The 17,763-nt window shown below is 41.3% G+C and overlaps 4 protein-coding genes across 7 annotated transcripts in view; 2 read left to right on the forward strand and 2 right to left on the reverse strand.

Annotated features, from left to right (window-relative positions):
* LOC118324967 (phthiocerol synthesis polyketide synthase type I PpsD-like) overlaps positions 1–445 on the forward strand; it is a gene marked incomplete in the record, with an annotated part of 9,934 nt that extends 9,489 nt beyond the window's left edge. Inside the window, 1 exon segment of the mRNA XM_035657533.1 lies at positions 1–445.
* Positions 446–1,457: 1,012 nt separating this feature from the next.
* On the reverse strand, positions 1,458–8,225 carry pks1 (polyketide synthase 1). The gene is made up of 6 exons (XM_035657052.1): positions 8,168–8,225; positions 7,906–8,059; positions 7,653–7,813; positions 7,362–7,565; positions 7,080–7,261; positions 1,458–6,980 (listed from the first exon to the last, which is right to left on the reverse strand). Exons 1-6 carry the CDS (start codon positions 8,223–8,225, stop codon positions 1,458–1,460), a joined length of 6,282 nt encoding a protein of 2,093 aa, XP_035512945.1.
* Positions 8,226–9,275: 1,050 nt separating this feature from the next.
* yme1l1a (YME1-like 1a) lies at positions 9,276–16,648 on the reverse strand. 3 transcript variants are annotated; one of them, XM_035651847.1, is made up of 18 exons: positions 16,436–16,648; positions 15,800–15,919; positions 15,292–15,460; positions 15,043–15,144; positions 14,817–14,926; positions 14,476–14,626; positions 14,235–14,318; positions 13,587–13,760; positions 13,290–13,442; positions 13,069–13,201; positions 12,903–12,965; positions 12,162–12,274; positions 11,686–11,841; positions 11,380–11,531; positions 11,164–11,290; positions 10,820–10,893; positions 10,371–10,457; positions 9,276–10,252 (listed from the first exon to the last, which is right to left on the reverse strand). In XM_035651847.1, the coding sequence occupies exons 1-18, from the start codon at positions 16,469–16,471 to the stop codon at positions 10,100–10,102; spliced, it is 2,157 nt and encodes a 718-aa protein (XP_035507740.1). In that variant the 5' UTR covers positions 16,472–16,648; the 3' UTR covers positions 9,276–10,099. The 3 variants fall into 3 exon arrangements, with proteins under 3 accessions (XP_035507740.1, XP_035507730.1, XP_035507748.1); XM_035651837.1 differs by having other exon boundaries at positions 14,211–14,318; XM_035651855.1 differs by lacking the exon at positions 16,436–16,648 and adding an exon at positions 16,025–16,214 and having other exon boundaries at positions 14,211–14,318.
* Positions 16,649–16,666: 18 nt separating this feature from the next.
* mastl (microtubule associated serine/threonine kinase-like) overlaps positions 16,667–17,763 on the forward strand; it is a 6,485-nt gene continuing 5,388 nt past the window's right edge. For both annotated transcript variants that reach the window (XM_035651816.1, XM_035651824.1), the window contains exons 1-2: positions 16,667–17,382; positions 17,477–17,614. In XM_035651816.1, coding sequence (XP_035507709.1) covers positions 17,215–17,382; positions 17,477–17,614 — 306 coding nt within the window. In that variant the 5' untranslated portion in view covers positions 16,667–17,214. The remainder of the gene's footprint in view (positions 17,383–17,476; positions 17,615–17,763) is intronic.

The raw sequence follows: 17,763 nt of genomic DNA on the forward strand, positions 1-17,763 counted from the left end.
TTAAAACTCTGTCACAGGGTTCAGTCCACATAATACTAACGTCAACTTACTTTCATCTGTTTATTTTACATTGACTTATCTCTCATGGTCATCAGGCCTCAGGTCATGGTCAGTTGTTATCACTGCTATTTCATTGATTTTGATTGATTATCACCTTTATGATGATGATAGCACAAAGCATGCAAAACAGTATTCTGGCATGTCACATAAATGTTTAGTGGGGTGTATGTCTGATTAGTAAGGCCTTTGCTGTTTGAACCACTAATTTATCACACTGTGTGGGAATACATACAGTAATCTATTATGTTTAAGTTTATAGCGCCACTAAAACTAAATCCTCTCAATCAAAAAATGATTTGGTTGTGCAACTATTACTTTTTGTCAATACAGATATTTGATATTGCAGCAAATGTAAAACATCTGAACTTTTTGACAACCTAGTACTTTTTAATGACCTTTTCTGTTGCTTAAAAATGTGACAGCAGTATGTTGTCATGACAAAATATCTAATTGAGTTATTGTTTTTTTTCTTCTTCTTCTTTATGACACAATAAAATGATCTGCCAATTTCTCTATGCACTTGATAAGGTTGATTTATTTACTGATATTCTTCCACGCAAACTACACATTTCAGATTAGACAATTGCAATTCACACAAGGATCAGGAATGGCTCCAAATTTGCACATTCATTTTGAAAGCCTATTTTGTTTGGTCACATGTCAAAAAATTAGCTATGCTGGGGTGCCTGGATGATTGCCTGGTGGAGCTGGTCCCCCATGTGCTGGTTCGTTTGCTGCACCAGCACAAGGTTTGGATCCAGCCTGTGGCCCTTTGCTGCTTGTCATCCCTGCTCTTTCTCCCCCTTTCCTGTCACTTTTCAGCTGTCACAGTCGATAGAAAGGCAATAAAAGCCCCAAAAACTATTTACAAAATGATAATAAAAAATTAGCTATGGTTCACTGATTACAAGAATTATAAAATAAAAATAAAAAGTGCACTGCTAAAAAATCAATTTGAAAGTCAAGACATTTTCATTTGAATGCTAAACATTGGGTATAAGTGCAACGTCTAAACAATGACAATGCCAGTGGAGTTCCATGGCATAAAAACACGCAAACAATACTGAGTTATAGTAGTAGTATTAGTAAAAAACATAAAATAACACAAGCCTTATCCTATATTCCCATCTCATTTTTGTGATTTAAGAAGGTATTCTGCTGACTAACAACACTTGGTTCTTAATATATCCAGGAAATGTAACAATAGCACATCTGTCAGCAACATATACATAATAATACACACATAACGTATCAAAAACTTGTGACTAAGCCAAGATGTTCCACGCTAAACATAAAATATAGAAGTATTATATGTAATGTAACCCAATTTGACTGCTATTGGAACAATATAACAAAAAACTAAATTATCCCCTTTTCAAAATGCCCTTTCTCATTCATCATTCACAGTATTCTTTGTTGTAGTACATGCAATTATCCATACTCATTACAATAGTTTCCAAAGTGGCCAGTGTACTGTTGGGGTCCAGTATTCTAACCAAAGGTACATTCACACCTGTCTCTTGGAAAATCTTATTCTGCAGAGTCATGGCCAACATTGAGTCAATACCCAGTGCACACAGAGCTGAGTCATCATCAAGTTCATCTACACTAACATTACTGATGTCACTGACAAATGTCCTCACACTTCCATGTGTAGAAGACAAATGAACAATGGGTTCATTACTTATATCGTCTTTTAGTTCAATTTCCACTAAGGCTGATAGCCGCTCTCTGAGAGATGCATTTTGTGAAAGTACATGAATGTTAAGATTTTTGAAGTTGAACTTGCAAATGACTTGTTGTGCTCTGTTCATCAGAAGACACTTTTCAAGTGCCTCTTGAATGTCACACACATCCATTATCATCATCCCTTTTGCCTCCAGGAACTTTTGGAAATGGTCTTTATTCAACAAGAGACCAAGATTTAAAGGACCCCAGTTGATGGATTGTCCAGCAAGTCCAAGGTTTCTCCGGTAATGGCAGAATGTGTCGAGAAAGGAATTGGCTGCTGCATAGTTACATTGTGAGGGATTTCCAATGAATGAAGAGATGGAGGAGTAGCACACAAAGAAATCTAGTTTGCTGTGAAGTGTTGCATAGTGAAGGTTTAGAGCCCCACTCACTTTGGGCTGCAGCACCTTTTCGAAAAGGGACTGATCAAGGGTTTCAATCAATGCATCATGTAATACTGCAGCACTGTGAAACACTCCTTTGACTGGACAAGAGGAGAATCTTTGTTCAATCTGTGAGACTGCATCCACAACCTGTGTCGAAACAGAAACGTCACATTGGACATTCATGACTGTCACTCCATATCTTCTCTGGAGGAGTTCCATTTCAAATTGCATTTCATCAGTCATAGTACTTCTGGACAGTGTTGCAATACAACCTCCGCCATTGTGGGCAATAAACTTTACTGTCTCAAGTCCCAAACCAGAGAGCCCTCCAGTTACAATATAAACACATCTTTGTTTAAAGAGTTGTCCAGGCCTTGTAAGCAAAGGGATATCCGACAATGGACAATCAGATTGTCTGCGATGTAGAACAACTTGTTGCACTGTCTTTGTTGTAAAGTAGGACTCAGCATCTGCATTGGTCTGAAGCTCTTTTGTGCTTGATAATTGAAAAGTCTCAATTTTTAAAGGCAGAGATACTGTATCAAAGCCTAATGAAATTAGCCAATTAGATATATTACTGTTTTGCACTTGCAGATTGGCTCTCTGGAGAACATTAGCAACATCAAGTTTATGTACATGCATGTGTTCACTTTTCAATGCAAACATGTTTGCTGGGAGTGAGGATGACATGTGATTGCTACATACAAAAATAAAGTGTCTCTCATGTCCACCGTCATACATCCCCTGCCAAGAGTGATCAAATGGGGGCAGAACAACAAATGCATGGCCCTGATCAAAATGTAGAGTTTGTCCTCTAAAATGTGGCAGAGAGGAAACACTCCAACCTGACCTGTTTGCTGTCAGAGCCAAAACTTTCATCAGCACAGAGGCTGAGCTCGAGGAAATAATTACCAGCTTTCTGAGCTGTTGGTTTACCTTAGACAGCATTCTCTGCAGGATCTCCCATGCCAATATGAAGTAAGACACACATGGAGTCTGTTTCAGAAATGGGAGTCTCTTTGTGCTGTAGCACACAGCTTCAGGAATTATTATCTTTGCAGTGGCAGCAATCGGATAACATGAAGCAATGTGATCTCCAACTCTTATATTATGAACATCTTTCCCAACAGCTGTGACAATGCCATTAAAATCTAATGAGAGAAGCATGTAATTCTGTGACGTATGCTTGTTCCAGTACATTGTCTTGCCAACGTTCAAATGTGAAGTGGTGACAGGAAAGTAATCAGATGAATGCACACATACATTGGTTACCTGAATCTCAACTGACTTCTCTTGGACTGGATTTACATTTGTGTCGTAGGGGATAGCAGACAAGTGAGCCATTCTGTATGGATCGGTTGTCTGTAAAACAAAGTTGCTCACACATACTGAGTGCATATCACCTTCACATAAAGCCCCGTAACTCATGGGGGTCCGTACTATTCTTGTTGTTGATGCGTGCCCTTTGCTGATTATGACCTCTTGTTGATTACAGCTGTTAATTACACGAACCAGCATTTGAATGTCTTCATTGGTTACAGAAGCAAGGTCAATCAGGTGAAAAGAGAGACCCACCATCTCTGCTGCACAAGCCCTTATCATACCGGACAGCACAAAACCAGGACTGATATGGTCAACAGTTGTTTCTGTCGATCTATAGGTTATGACATAGACAGTGTAACAGCGTTTGTTCTCTTTCAAGGCTAAAACAATCTGGCGAAATAGCTCACAACAAGTCACCAAGCGGTCAAGTACCTTCTCAGATGACAAGTAACTGAGGTCCTCAACACCCCAAAAGTAGAGAACATTTTCCAAATCCACAATGGTGTTAAGTGAGTGGAACACTACATTTCTAACCTGGTCTGCCATCCAATCCTGCCGGCTCTCCACAAATGCTGACTCTGGGTCTATGTATGGCCTAAGTCCTTTCGCAATGCCAAGTTTGTCTTCAAAAACTATTGCTTTTATTTGGCCTTTTTGCAAGTTTGTCTTGTCAGGAATTGCAATTATTTCATTGTGGAAGAACCGTGACTGAACATTTGAGCAATTGCCCAAAAATGAGATCCTCACCCCCTTAAGTTCCACCAGTACATGACCCTCTGTGGTGGAAAAGCAACCACATACATCAAGGAAATCTGGAGTCTCTTGACTGGTTCGTAAGTACATAACCATTTCCTCTTGTAGTGGTCCTGATATGGCTACACTACTGATAGCTGAGGGGAATCCCTGCTTGGGTGTCAGCCGTCCGATAGCTAGCACAGCAGTCATTTGCAAGAAGTAGTCCAATAATACAGGGTGAATAATATAGTCATGAAGGTGTTTTAGAAGTTCACCAGGGACTTGAATTGCTGTCACAGCTTCCTTGAATTCATCTCCAAAATGCACATCATCAAGTTGTTTGAAGACAGAGCCATATTCAAATCCTGCCTGAGAAAGAATTGAATAAATCTCTTTACTCTTCATAACCAATTTGCACCTTTGGGAAATTGCGTCAAGACAAATGCTTGGTTCTTCTAACAGCGGTTGGCCATCCATACACCTGTATGTGCCGGAGGTATGTGTTGCGACAGAAGACTGTATTTTAAATGAAGCCTCATTCTCTGCATGTTTCAGTGTCACTTGCAACTGATGACCGTTTGAGCTTAGGGTTAACAGACTCTCAAATCTAACACTGAGTTGGAGCAGAGAAACAGGTTTCTTTGGCCTTAAACTTGCTATTACTGCAGCATAAGCAAGTTCTACATAGAACGCACCTGGCACAATGGGAACACCATTGTTTTTATGCTCCCAAAGATATGGTGCAGTCTCTAATGAGAGGTTGCACGTGTACTCTTTGTTACCCTGCTTTATTTGGGATATGAGTGGATGAGGAGAAAAAGTAGATGTAGAGGATTCATCTTCTCTCACAGCTTCAAAATTTAATTCTTTCTTTGTGTTGCTAAACTGATAGACTGGAAGAGCTGTTGGCAATGTCTCACAACCCCCGTAGAGCTGATGCCAGTCCACACTGATGCCCAGCTCAAATAGTTTTGCCACGGTAGACAAGATTGTGTCACAATCTCTCCCTGGCTGGACAGAGGACAGAACTATGGCATTATTTCCCAAAGTCTCATGTATGTTCCTTTGAAGAGCCCTACGAGGTCCAATCTCCACAAAGACCAAATTTCTCTTTGGTTGTTTGTCTTTGGTGGCAGCACGCAGTGTTTGTTCAAATAAAACAGGCTCTCGAATGTTCCTTGCCCAGTACCTGCCAGTTCTAAAGTCACCATCTGAATAACTGTCTCCAGTCACCGTTGAAAAAAGTTTGCACTCCTCATTGTTTGGAGCCAAAGTATCAATACTTTTCTCAATGTCATCTAGAATAGGATCCATCATATGGCTATGATATGCTGCTGGCAGATCTAACTCATGGAGAAAGAGATTTTTATCTGAAAACGCAATCTTCAACCTCTGGTGGAGGGTGTCTATAGCATCTGCATCCCCTGACAAAGTGCAAGACTGGGGACTGTTGAACGCTGCGATACAAATTTTTCCAGAAAAGACTGGAAGGATTTTAAATACCTTTTCAACAGCCACATTACTAACAAGAAGCATTTTCCCTCCTGTGACCTTGCTCTGAAGAGTACTGCGGTGGTGCAGCACTTTAACAGCATCCTCAAGAGACAAGACACCAGAACAGTGAGCAGCAGCAACCTCACCAACAGAGTGTCCAATCACAGCATCAGGTTTGACACCCCAATGCTTTAGGAGAGCCACAATGCCAACCTGAATTGCAAAAAGAAGAGGCTGGACCACATTTGGCCTGCTGAAATCATCATTATAATTCTCACCAGCAAGCCATTGACTAATGCCAATGCTTTTATGACTCTGGAAGAGATTCTCAACTTCTCTGACCTTATCTCTGAAAACAGGAACCTCTTCCAGGAGTTGCTTGCACATACCTCTGTAGGCAACCCCATTTCCACAAAATACAAAGACCACTTGGATGTCAGACCTTATTGACTCAAACTTTGTTTTCAGTGCGGACGTCAGCTGAAGTTTTAAATCGGAGAGACAAGAGGTTGGGAAGGCCGTTCTATATTTGTGTCTAGAATGACTCCTTCCACATGCTGAAGTATATGACAGTGCCTGTAAATCAACTGTTTGATCACTGCAAAGCCTCTGGTGGGTATCAGAGATGGACAGGATAAATGATTTCTCAGAGGCTGCAGATATTACAAAGAGTTTTGGACAGCCTTTTGGGATCTGTGTGGGAATGTTGGTCTGTCTGTGCTGTCTTACAATTGCATGTGCATTTGTGCCTCCAAACCCAAAGCTGTTGATCCCGGCTACCCTTTCTAATGACCCATCTATCGCCCATCTTTCAGCTTTAATTGGAATACTTATACTCAGAGCTTTTACATCTACACTGGCACTGTCTTCTGAGTAGAAAACTGAGGGAACAATGGTCTCATGCTTCATCATTAAGAGTACCTTAATGAGTCCCGCCACTCCAGCTGCAGATTCTGTGTGTCCAATGTTGCCTTTCACAGAGCCAATCCGCAGTGTAGCTGAACCAGGGGGTCTGGCTTTGGCAATGGCGTTTGAGATGCTTCCTGCCTCTGTTGGGTCTCCAACTGGGGTTCCAGTCCCATGTGCCTCAATGTATTGGACGTTTGCAAGGTCAGACTCTGAGTACATTCTGCGCAGGAGTTCCTCTTGTTGTGTCATGGAGGGTTTGGTGATTGGTGTGACGGAGTGTCCATCTTGGTTGACGGCGGTTTTGCTGATGATACCCCATATCTTGTTGCAGTTCTTTATGGCCTTTGTATAGAAAGTCACACTATTAGCAGGATATCTACTCTCCTGTATGTGATTTATTAATGACATGAAATGATTGTAAAAAATAAACACAATACTTACTTTTTTAAGAGGCTTCAGGAGAACTACACCGCAGCCCTCCCCTCTACCATAGCCATCTGCCCTGCCGGAGAAAGGTTTGCTGGTCCCCTCAGGTGAGATCATCTTTGCCTTGCTGAGAGCAACAAACACTCTTGGCTCTATTATACAGCTGACACCTCCACACAGAGCCATCTCGCAATCACCTAGAAATGAAGTGAAATGAAAGATGGACCATTTAAATGTGATGCATATAGTAGCTGGATTTTAGGCGTGGCATTTGTAGGGGAAAACAGAACCAAATACCTTGCTTTATAGCCTGGCAGGCTAAATGTAGAGCCACCAAAGATGAAGAACAGGCACTGTCAATGGCCAAAGAAGGGCCAGTGAGATTAAAGGTGAAGGAAATTCTATTGGCAGCCACACTCATGGCGGTCCCAGTGCCATTGTAGTGGGTTATTGTAGTAGAACTGTTACGTTGGAGCATCTCGTAATCTCTGTTCATTAGACCTGCAATACATACAATACAAAAGCAGTGTTACAATTTGTGTAGCACAAAATTGAGTTTATAATATATAATAGATTGACGGTGGTCACCAATGTAAACGCCTGTTCTGCTTCCACTGATGCTTTCCATAGCCATTCCTGCATCTTCTAATGCCCTGTATGTACACTGCAGAAGGAGTTTCTGCTGAGGGTCCATGAAATCAGCCTCAGCTTCAGTAATGCCAAAAAACTTGTGATCAAACTCATTAAACCTAAAATATGAAAATATCAGATCCATCATTAGTCAGACATCTCTCAATAGAAGGATTAACACTTAATATTAGTCTAAACAGATAATGCTTACCCTTCTATAAGAGCTGCTCTGGTTGTCTGTGTTTTTCCGGATTTGCTATAATCAGCATCATACCAAAAAGTGGTGTCAAACCTCTCCGCCGGAATATCCACAACACAGTTCTTTCCCTCCAACAGAACCCTCCAGAAATTGTCCAACCCCTCACCTAAAATGAAATGGACCATAATATATTTATATTTATATCATTTATCTTAACAAACGTTAACTCACAGAAATTCTAAATACTTGCAACAGAGTCATAATTCAGTCATACCTCCAGGAAAATTGGCTCCAATCCCAATAACTGCTATGTCATCCTCTGCATCCTCCATTATTCCTTTTGAGGTGGTAGTGAATTTGCTCTGGTGACCTGGTTGTTTTATTCTAAAAGCCAAAGTGAAATTTCAAGCCTCCCCATAGTGAAGCTTAATGTTCAGTCCTGGTTGCAGTCTTTGGTCAGAACTAATGCATCTGTACCTCCAGGTCTTTATAAGCACTGTGCCAGGCATCAGTGACAAGGGGCAAGAGGACACAACAATGCCTTAGTTTGTTACATCTCAGTTGGCTTCACTTGGAACTAAATACACTAATTATAAGTTAAGAGGTAGCAGTAAATAAGCTTTTGTTCTTGTTTGCCGGTTGCCAAAGGGACACACACAAGAGTCTGATTATCACTGGCAGATCAGTCCTCCATAGATGTGACTGAACATAGCATCATTATGGTGAATATGACTGCGTTAAGCAGGTGTTTAAAGAGATAAAGACATTTAAGACACGACTATACTTGATAAAACAAACCATAGAAAGTAGTGGGATGCCCACAGAATCTGCAAATTAATGCATTGTAGTAATTTTGGTAAAAAATGATCTACCAGTAATTGATCTTATACATACAAATAAATGACAATGTGCTGAAGTCTTTCAGCTAGGCCTAATTGTTTTGATTTTAAGGCCTGCAACTTTACTGTTCATTCTCGCTTCATTCTCAACCTTGTTTATGGTTTCCAGCAGTAGCAAGCAGCTGTTTTAAGCTAAAAAGCTCTGATAAACCCACTGTAACCAGTATCTGTACAGCACCAACAGCAGAGTGACAGTCAGCAACTAGCTGGTGAACACAGTGGAGCATCTAGTAGCTAACTAAAAGGAGTTAGCAAAGACCAATAAGAATAAGTCAACAGGATATGTTGACTTAGTCATCAGGCGGCCAAAAAACACAACTCCTAATGTTTCTCTGTCTGCTGGATGTGTAAATAAGGAACTAACGCCTATCAGCTTCACATGGTATCACTACAGGCTACAGCTTGGTGTGCTGCCCCCAAGTGGCTAAAAAAATCAACTGCTGCAAGCTTATGTTTCATTTGAGTCACGCACTGAACAACACATTCATGGGTAAGAGTAACCTTTATTTGAGCTTCAGGGTGGCCTTTGTCTAAAGGATCAAACAGAAGCACAAAGCAATCCTTTTACACGCTTACAGTATATACATTTCCCCTCACTTATCAGTTACAGGTGAGCTTAGAACAGGGCATAAGGGCCTCTCACTAATTTCAAAAAAAGACCTTTGGGCACTTAAATAAATAAGAACACACAAAATAGATAGCATATGGTAGATGCAACTGAAAGATATAATTTAGAGAAAAAACTATGATAGTTGAACAATGAACAGCGGTATCGTCTTTACCTTGCTACGGCCAGATGGTACATTCTAGATTGAGGTACTTTAAGGTTCTACGGTGTTCATCAGTCTGTACAAATCGAAAATGAGACAGACGCATAAATTAAACCATCTCGTCCTAATTAACCATGATCTTTGTCAAATTCATTTGCTTTAAAACCTTGTTATCGTTCCAAATATGACTCTGATGTATAAAACTACTACAGAAGTCATTTCTCTGAGAGTTGAAGACCACAAGCCCCTGATGAAATCACACACATCTTTGTGTATTGTAATAGACCTGTGAAAAATATATATTTTTTTAATCCAATTAAACTGCGAAGTGCTTTGAAACAGCTGTGAAAGAAGTCCAAAAGTCTTCTCTATAGAAAATGAAATAAAAATGTATATATGGGGGTGAAACTTATTAATTTCAGTGACATCTTCACATTGATAATAAGAGGAACACAAACAAATGAAATACAAGGCCTCCAAAAGGCCTGTGCACAGTTGCACAGCTTCATATATACATGATACAATAGTTTAAAATATCTATTGAGGTATCTGGTGGTCCAGTGATTTTCCCTCCAACACCATCTGGATCTCTTTGGCATCCAGAGTTTCGTATCTTAGCAGGGCATCAGCTAGCGTCTTGTGCTCCTTACTGTAAGTCTTCAGGAGGTTTTTAGCACGTTCATATGAGTCCTGGATGAAAGAGGGAGATCGATGAAATAGATACAGAAAGAGATGTAACACATTTATCTGTATTAATATATATATTGAAATTAGGCACAGTAGAGCAGAGAGCTGTGGGAAAGCTCACCTTCAGTAAAACCCTGACTTCCTGTTCGATGGCAGCTTGTGTCTCGGGGCTCTGCTTGGTTACATCACCGTAGGTCATGACACCAAGCTGCAACAAAGCACAAATTACATCCTTAGTTTGAATGAACAATAGACCTTCTCATGCATTGGTCACTCGTCCTTACTGAAGTTAGAAACTGGGTAATTACTGAAAATGACACAAAGAAGCAAAGTACACTTATAAGAATGTGCTAACGCCCACAGGAGTGTTATTATGTATGCGTTCAGAACTAACATTTAACTTTACATTTACACTTGGCTTTGTGCAAACTATTTGTTGTGTAAACTGTAAATAAAAGGTCCCTCCCCTGCAGCAGTGTTTACAGAAAAAGAAGCCCAGGAACAGCACAGTTTAGAGATCAAACAATGTCTTCTATGTTGACTCATCAATCACACAAATTCAAATTTTACCTTGTCACTCATGCCGAACCTGGTCACCATCAGTTTTGCTATTTTGGTTGCTCCATCAAAGTCACTGGAGGCTCCTAAAATGCACAATAGCGGAAGAAGATTTAAACTAATGCTGTATTACAAACAACCAAAGATGTAAACAGACTTTGTTGCATACCAGGAAATGTATTAATTGATAAACAATGTATTGATAAGTATGTATTTATAATAAGGATTCCAATCCGTCAACATTCTTTTAAATGTTACGGTTGTACAACGTGGAGAAAAAGTACATATTTAACAGCATTTCTGGATCTGAAATGACACCCAAGCATCAAGTTACTCAAGCTGTCTTATTCCCGCACCAGTGGTGATGTAATCATCTCCAAAGATGAGCTCCTCTGCTACGCGACCGCCCATGCTGACATCCATCTGAGCCAGCAACTGGGCTCTTGTCTCGCTCCAACGGTCATTCTCTGGGAGCATCGACACCTAGACGGCAGAGACCAGGACAGTACAGATTAGCTTTAGGTTTAGTTTTAACAGGAAGTGACACAAGCGGTGCCGGTAAGGACACTCACATGGCCAAGAGTTGGGCCTCTAGGCATGATAGTGGCCTTATTGATAGGCATTGCATCTTTGGTGAAATAGGCGACAATGGCATGGCCGGACTCATGGTAGGCTGTGATGGTCTTGTTCTTCTTGTCGATTTGAACACTCTTCCTCTCAGGGCCTGGTACGAAACGGACAAAATGAAAAAAGGATTTTAAAGGATTAAAACTGCCACTCGTGTTATCTCTTGTTAACATTCTTCTCTTCTCCTAACTGCTGTGTGTAATCTAAGTAATCCACATCATGTGATGTGTCTGAACACTGTGTGTACTCACCCATGAGGATTTTGTCCTTAGCGAATTCTAGATCCTTCAGTGTGACCACCTCTTTCCCGTCCATTGCTGCCTTTAGGGCTGCCTGGTTGACCAGGTTCTCCAGCTCTGCTCCAGTAAAACCGACTGTCCCCCGGGCAATAATCTCCGCATCCACAGCTGCCAAAGACAATAGAAAGGTGATCAGTGTTTAAGAGACAATGGGGTCCTTTACTGGAATGGCAAACAGAAGTATTCTCACAGCTCTACACCCCTGAATGCTTTAAACTGGTTTCACCTGCTAAGAAGAGCTAGTGTTTCTTTAAAATGTGCAGGATCTTCTCCCCAATATCGCACAAGTTGTCAATTAGAACACATTTCTGACATGCCAATAAAAATAAAAGCACAATAAGAATGACAGTTTAGGGTGCAGTAAGACACGCTTTGTGAGATATTACCTAAATTAATGAATTGAATGAATATTTTACACTAAAACCTACCCAGGTCCACTTTGATCTTGGAGAGGTACCAGTTGAGAATTTCCGTGCGTCCTTTCACGTCTGGGCGAGGGACCGTCACCTGCATGTCAAACCTTCCTGGCCTTATCAGAGCACTAAAAAGTAGTAAAGTAGTATCAATTAACATTCATAGCACACATATTCTTAATTTTTCAAATTACTTAATTAACTTCACTGCTGTAAAACCCAAATGTCATGCGAAATTGCAGAGGTGTTATATTTGTTTCTGTGCTTGAAGTGTTGGTTTGCAAGGCACTGAGAAAATGTGACACAATTTTAGTATTATATACGTATATATTTATCAAATAAGTTGAGTTTTGAAGAGTGTTGTGAAGTATGTTTTCAGATACTGTGTTGGGTTGACACGGTCATAATTGGAGACGTTTCAATTGCACATTTTAATTAGCTTCCCATGAAAATGTGTAAACAAATATTACTGTGTGACTTTCAGTTATTGTCTCAGTGTGACTGATTATTAACAGGTCAGTGGTTAATGTGTTTTTCCTTTGTGTACATGAAATGGTTAAATTCAGACAGTCTTATACAGAAACTAGGACAAGGCCACAGGCATCTGTCAGAGGACAAAAGTTACATTGTGGACAGTTTTATGTTGCTGGACTATAAATACATGGTTTGAGGTTGAGAGAGCTGGTCATTCAGTAATAGCTAATTCTACTGAAATAAGCAAATGAAAGATTTGGTGTGTGTGAAATGTAAACATACTTATCCAACGCCTCTGCAAAGTTTGTAGCACCAATAACGATGACGCCTTCATTTGGTTTAAACCTGTAAAATAGCAAAAACATTCAGAACAGGAAGTGAAAGTTCTTCACAGCAACGTTTTATTAACACTTTTCAGTTTTAAAAACATCAAAGCCAGACAACTGACCCGTCCATTTCAGCCAGCAGCTGGTTGATTGTTTGTCTTGAATAGGGATGCATAGGAGACTCAATCCTCTTTCCGCCAACGCTGTCCAACTCATCAATGAAGATGACACAGGGAGCATTAGCTTTTGCCTCTTCTGAAAACCACAAAAAAAAAAGAGATTGTAGTGGTTTGGATGCATCCTCAACTGGTTACTCACGTTTTCTCACAGCCGGTAAACTTACTGAAAAGGTTCCTGATTCGGCTCGCACCAACACCCACAAACATCTCGTCAAACTCTGACCCGGACGCGTAGTAGAAAGGCACATCGGCTTCCCCGGCCACAGCCCGCGCTAACAGAGTCTTTCCTGTGCCTGGTGGACCAACAAGGAGGATCCCTGAGAGAACAACAGAGGAAACTAATTAGGATAAAATAACAGCATATTAAGACTGCTAGCCAAGTTTTTTTGCATTCGGTTATTTTCCTTGGACAATAAAAACGGAGGAAATGGAACATGTGGAGAGAATATTAAACACAATACCTTTAGGCAGCTTTCCACCCAGGACAGTAAACTTCTGGGGATTCTTGAGGAACTCGACAACATCTTGTAATTCATTCTTTGCCTCCTCCACTCCTTTGACGTGCTCGAATGTCACATTCTTCATCTGGATGGGGTCGACTGCTGAGTCAAGACCAGATGTGGTGCGAAACCTCACTGTGAAATTCCATAACAACTGCGGTTCAGTACAGTAAGGCTATAAAAAAAAACGTCTTTACAGTGTCTCACAACGACAGTCAACATAACCGCTGGTTACAATATGCTCACTCCGGCACATATGTAAATTCTAGGATCCAAATGTATGCTGCTTTTCCACATTTATCACGTCCAACTATTCAAATAGTTCCAGCACACTGGCATGAAAACATACACAGTTGATTTAGATATTTAAGTAGTACTAAACAGTGCTGCGCATTAGAATAACCAGTCAATCTCTACGTGCACACCACAACAGACATATCATGTCTCGTCAGCAATATTGTAATGCAATATTTAAGCTGACAGTAGGTTAAATCCTCGGGCACACTAACAAGCTTTATTTGTAATGTGCGTGTGGGGTTGTGGGTTGATGTGCAAGCATAGGAAAGAATAAAAACTGAAACAAACCAGCATCAGAAAAGGAGCCTTTACCCGAGAAAAACGGGGTTCTTGACAAGCCATAAATACCGACGAGTAGGAGGACCAACAGAATCAACCTGGTTCTCCTCAGCGAATCTGTCAAAACAGAGCAGAGACACAAAGGCCTGTATGTCAGTCACAGGATCCCTCTGTTTACTGCCACCCAAAGAAACCCTGACGCAACTGTGCCACCGACTACAAGGAAAAACCTTTGAATGTATTTCTGTCTGAATGATAAATGATAAATGCATGCCTTGTGTTCTCTGAGTGAAGGCCTGAGACCTCATGAATCCCTCAGTGAAACCCGTTTTGAAAGCCTCCTGCTGGTTATCTGGAAGGTTCTTTTGTTTCAGCAGCTGGTCCAGTGACTGCGCCTCTGGTCCCTTTTCCCTCTGAAGAAATCCCTGCGATGGAAACAGCGGGAGAGTTGCTCGGTTAGCTTCAAAATTCAGCCCTTTTCACTTCTTTATCCGCCCCCTAAATATTAAATAACGACTCTAGGTCCCGTGTGTACATTTATAAATATAACCCACTATTCCTTTCCTGTTAGACACAATGTTAAAAACTTCTGGAAGAGTGCCGTGGCGTGCTGACCTTCATGAAGGATAGTGTGTAGGGCTCAGACTCCACCGGACCGTCGTAAGCAGACTCCGTTCGTCTGGTCTTTGTTCGAAGTGTCTTGAAACCGCGGCTCTGGACCCATACTAAACAGAGACGCACATGGAAAACCAAAAGCATTAAACGCTAGCCTAAATGTCAAGCCGTTCATACATACAGAGGACTCACGCACAGCAGGTTATGTGTTCAAAGTCAGTCTTACCGGGCAGGAATTGCAGATCTGAGCACACTTCTTTTAGAGGGCTGTGGTATTGTCTGTGGAATATCGGAGAGCCGAAAACCCCCAACCGTCTGTGTGAAAACCCTGTCAGACAAAAAGTATACATACATACTGTTAAAATATATCCACAAATGTGTAAAAATTGTTATTTGTAGCTTTGGGCCATTTTCTTTTTCTTAGAAAACAGTAAAGCCGGATCGTCTTTCAGGTCAGCGTCCCCGAGCTTCTCACCATGCTTGTTGTGGAAGAAGCTGTGTGCAGAAACGTGACTCGTCCGCCACGTCGAGGGAACAGCTGGAGGCTCTTCGGGTCCCGGCGTCGGCAGTAACCTGCTGACCAGCTCATCCAGCTGACTCACCCTGATCTCTGACAGCCCGAGATCCCTCAGACTCACATTGGGCTATGAAGGGAGGATGGCAAAAGTAGGTTATCTACACTGTTGTAAGACAATTGCATTAGTATTATTATTAATAACGGCCATTAATGTGGGTGTGTGGCTTTTTGGAGCCTTTAAAAAAAACTTTGTAAGTATATTTTTTGCATTAATTGCCGTACTAACAAAGCTTGAGTGTATGAATGATCAAAAGGTTACAGAAAACAGCCTCAGTAAAGATTGTCTGATAAGGCTCCTGAAAAGAGGGTTTTCTCTCACTTGTACCATCTTATTCAAGCATTAGAAAGTCACTGAACACATTAAAGGTTTATGAATCATGTCGGGTGTCTGCAGAGTCCGTCTCACCTCCTTCAGAAAGGAACTGTGCTCTGGAACCAGGTCTTTGTGCAGGGTCTGGACTGAAGCTGTGGCTGAGTTCTTCAGAGAGTGGAGGGCATTGATGAGCTGGCTGAGGGGCAGTATCATCTGGAAAAAGACCCCAACAGAGCAGGGTTAGGAACGGGTTTGTTTATCATCAGTATTTATTAGAGCACGGTGTGTACTTTTCACACGAGTTCACGTTTAAGTAACCTCTCCAGGTTTCTTTCTGGAGGTGAATCGGTCGGTGTGGCCTTCATACGTCAGATTCACGTGTATTATGTAACCTCGACTCTTTTGAAATAAAAAAAAGGTAAGTTAGCGCCCTTCAAATTCACTTTAAGCCGTCCTCTTCCACTCACACGTCGGGAGGTAACGTCAAAAAGTCACGTTACACACACAGTTTGCGCTCAAGACAACGTGACTGTGGACACATCCCGCCGCTCATGCTAACGCTAGCCACGGCTACGTTGTCATTGACCGTTGAGACGTTGACATTAACAACGGCCGACAGAACGAACCCCCTTGTTGCTATAACTACCGTGGCAGTCGTTCCCTGGCAACATAACTAACTTAAATTAAAGGACGGGGGGGGCAGATGACGCTGATTTCCAGTCGGCTTACCTGCTGTGGCTGAAACGACGTTGACAGTGAGAACATTTTTCTTCCCAGTAGTGTTAAAAGATCCGGGTTTTGTAGGTTTGGATATACGAGGAGAGGCCCCTCTGTTTTTAACTTGTATGAAGGAGTGCTCCCCGGAGCCGTGTCCTTCGGTTTCCCTGTTGTTGTTGTTACACAAGTTTCGGCAGCTTAGCTTTTATAACACCAAATGGACTCTCCGGCATCTGAGGGTCAAGTGGACTACAAAATGACGTCGAGTCGAATTACTTCCGGGTGCAGCTTGCGTCATTGCGTCATTGCGTGGCTTGAGGGGCTCAAACCATTAAACCGTTAATTTAAAATAAGATTAAACACGCTGTATGGTGAAAAATGTCACTTTTGTTTGCATTTTACCATTGTTTGCCTTACATTAAAAATAACACAATTTCTATATTTAATTCGCGTGCCTGTTCCTTGCTGCCTGATCAGAATTTAAATAAAAACAACTTTAAATATCGTTTAATTACCTCTCTTTTCATTGGCAAATTATAATACTTCTTGATTATTTTTTTTTTTACAGCGATATCAAAATAACTAACTCGAAATAACACTCCAGACGAAGCGCATATATATATATTTTTTTGCACTTTACACACAGGCGGTTAGTCGTCCAACAGAGGACCCCGCGAAAGAGCAGTGAAATTCAAAAACAAACCAGAGATTGTTGTTTTCTTGTTTACTCTCAGCCCGCCGACTGTTACAGACACAACCCGGGTTCCTCATTTCAAAACGACTCCTATGAAATGGACGCGGGTGAAAAGCACGATTCCCGCACACAGGAGAAATCCGTGGATATTCCCAAACCGCCTTCAATCGAGGATTTCATCGTTTTGAAGCCCATCAGCCGCGGTGCTTTCGGGAAGGTCTACCTCGCACGAAAGAGGTGCAATGCGCGATTATATGCCATAAAGGTGAGTGGGTTTGATGTTTTGGCAACTCTGTTTGACTCTCTAACTCATTTTAGTTTAAAAAAATCCACCTTTTGTTCTTTATTCTCTCGTTTAGATGATGAAGAAAGCAGACATGGTTGTTAAAAACATGACGGGGCAGATGAAGGCAGAGAGAGACGCACTTGCTTTGAGCAAAAGCCCCTTCGTGGTTCACCTGTTTTACTCCCTTCAGACAGCCACCAAGATCTATCTGGTAACACCTGGGGGCAAACATGCACAAGACACATTCACAGTAACTGTTTTCGTGGACTTACTGTTTGTATAGATGTTGTTAAATGTTGATTTTCATGTTACATTGCATTACTTCCACTTAATTTAATATATTATATACATACATAATAC

This window comes from Morone saxatilis, unplaced genomic scaffold (genome assembly GCF_004916995.1).
Source record: "Morone saxatilis isolate NCDOM2014 unplaced genomic scaffold, NCSU_SB_2.0 Contig0, whole genome shotgun sequence".
NCBI lineage: Eukaryota > Metazoa > Chordata > Actinopteri > Moronidae > Morone > Morone saxatilis.

Excerpts from the sequence above, each read along its gene's own strand:
- yme1l1a (XM_035651837.1), bottom strand. The coding sequence starts at position 16,471 with ATGTTCTCACTGTCAACGTCGTTTCAGCCACAGCAG. Across the intron at positions 14,927-15,042 it reads AGATCTGCAATTCCTGCCCG|TATGGGTCCAGAGCCGCGGT; the intron begins GTAAGACTGACT and ends GTCTCTGTTTAG. Across the intron at positions 14,319-14,475 it reads CTTCACTCAGAGAACACAAG|ATTCGCTGAGGAGAACCAGG; the intron begins GCATGCATTTAT and ends CTGTTTTGACAG.
- pks1 (XM_035657052.1), bottom strand. The coding sequence starts at position 8,225 with ATGGAGGATGCAGAGGATGACATAGCAGTTATTGGGATTGGAGCCAAT. Across the intron at positions 8,060-8,167 it reads TGGAGCCAATTTTCCTGGAG|GTGAGGGGTTGGACAATTTC; the intron begins GTATGACTGAAT and ends ATTTCATTTTAG. Across the intron at positions 7,566-7,652 it reads CAGAACAGGCGTTTACATTG|GTCTAATGAACAGAGATTAC; the intron begins GTGACCACCGTC and ends TATGTATTGCAG.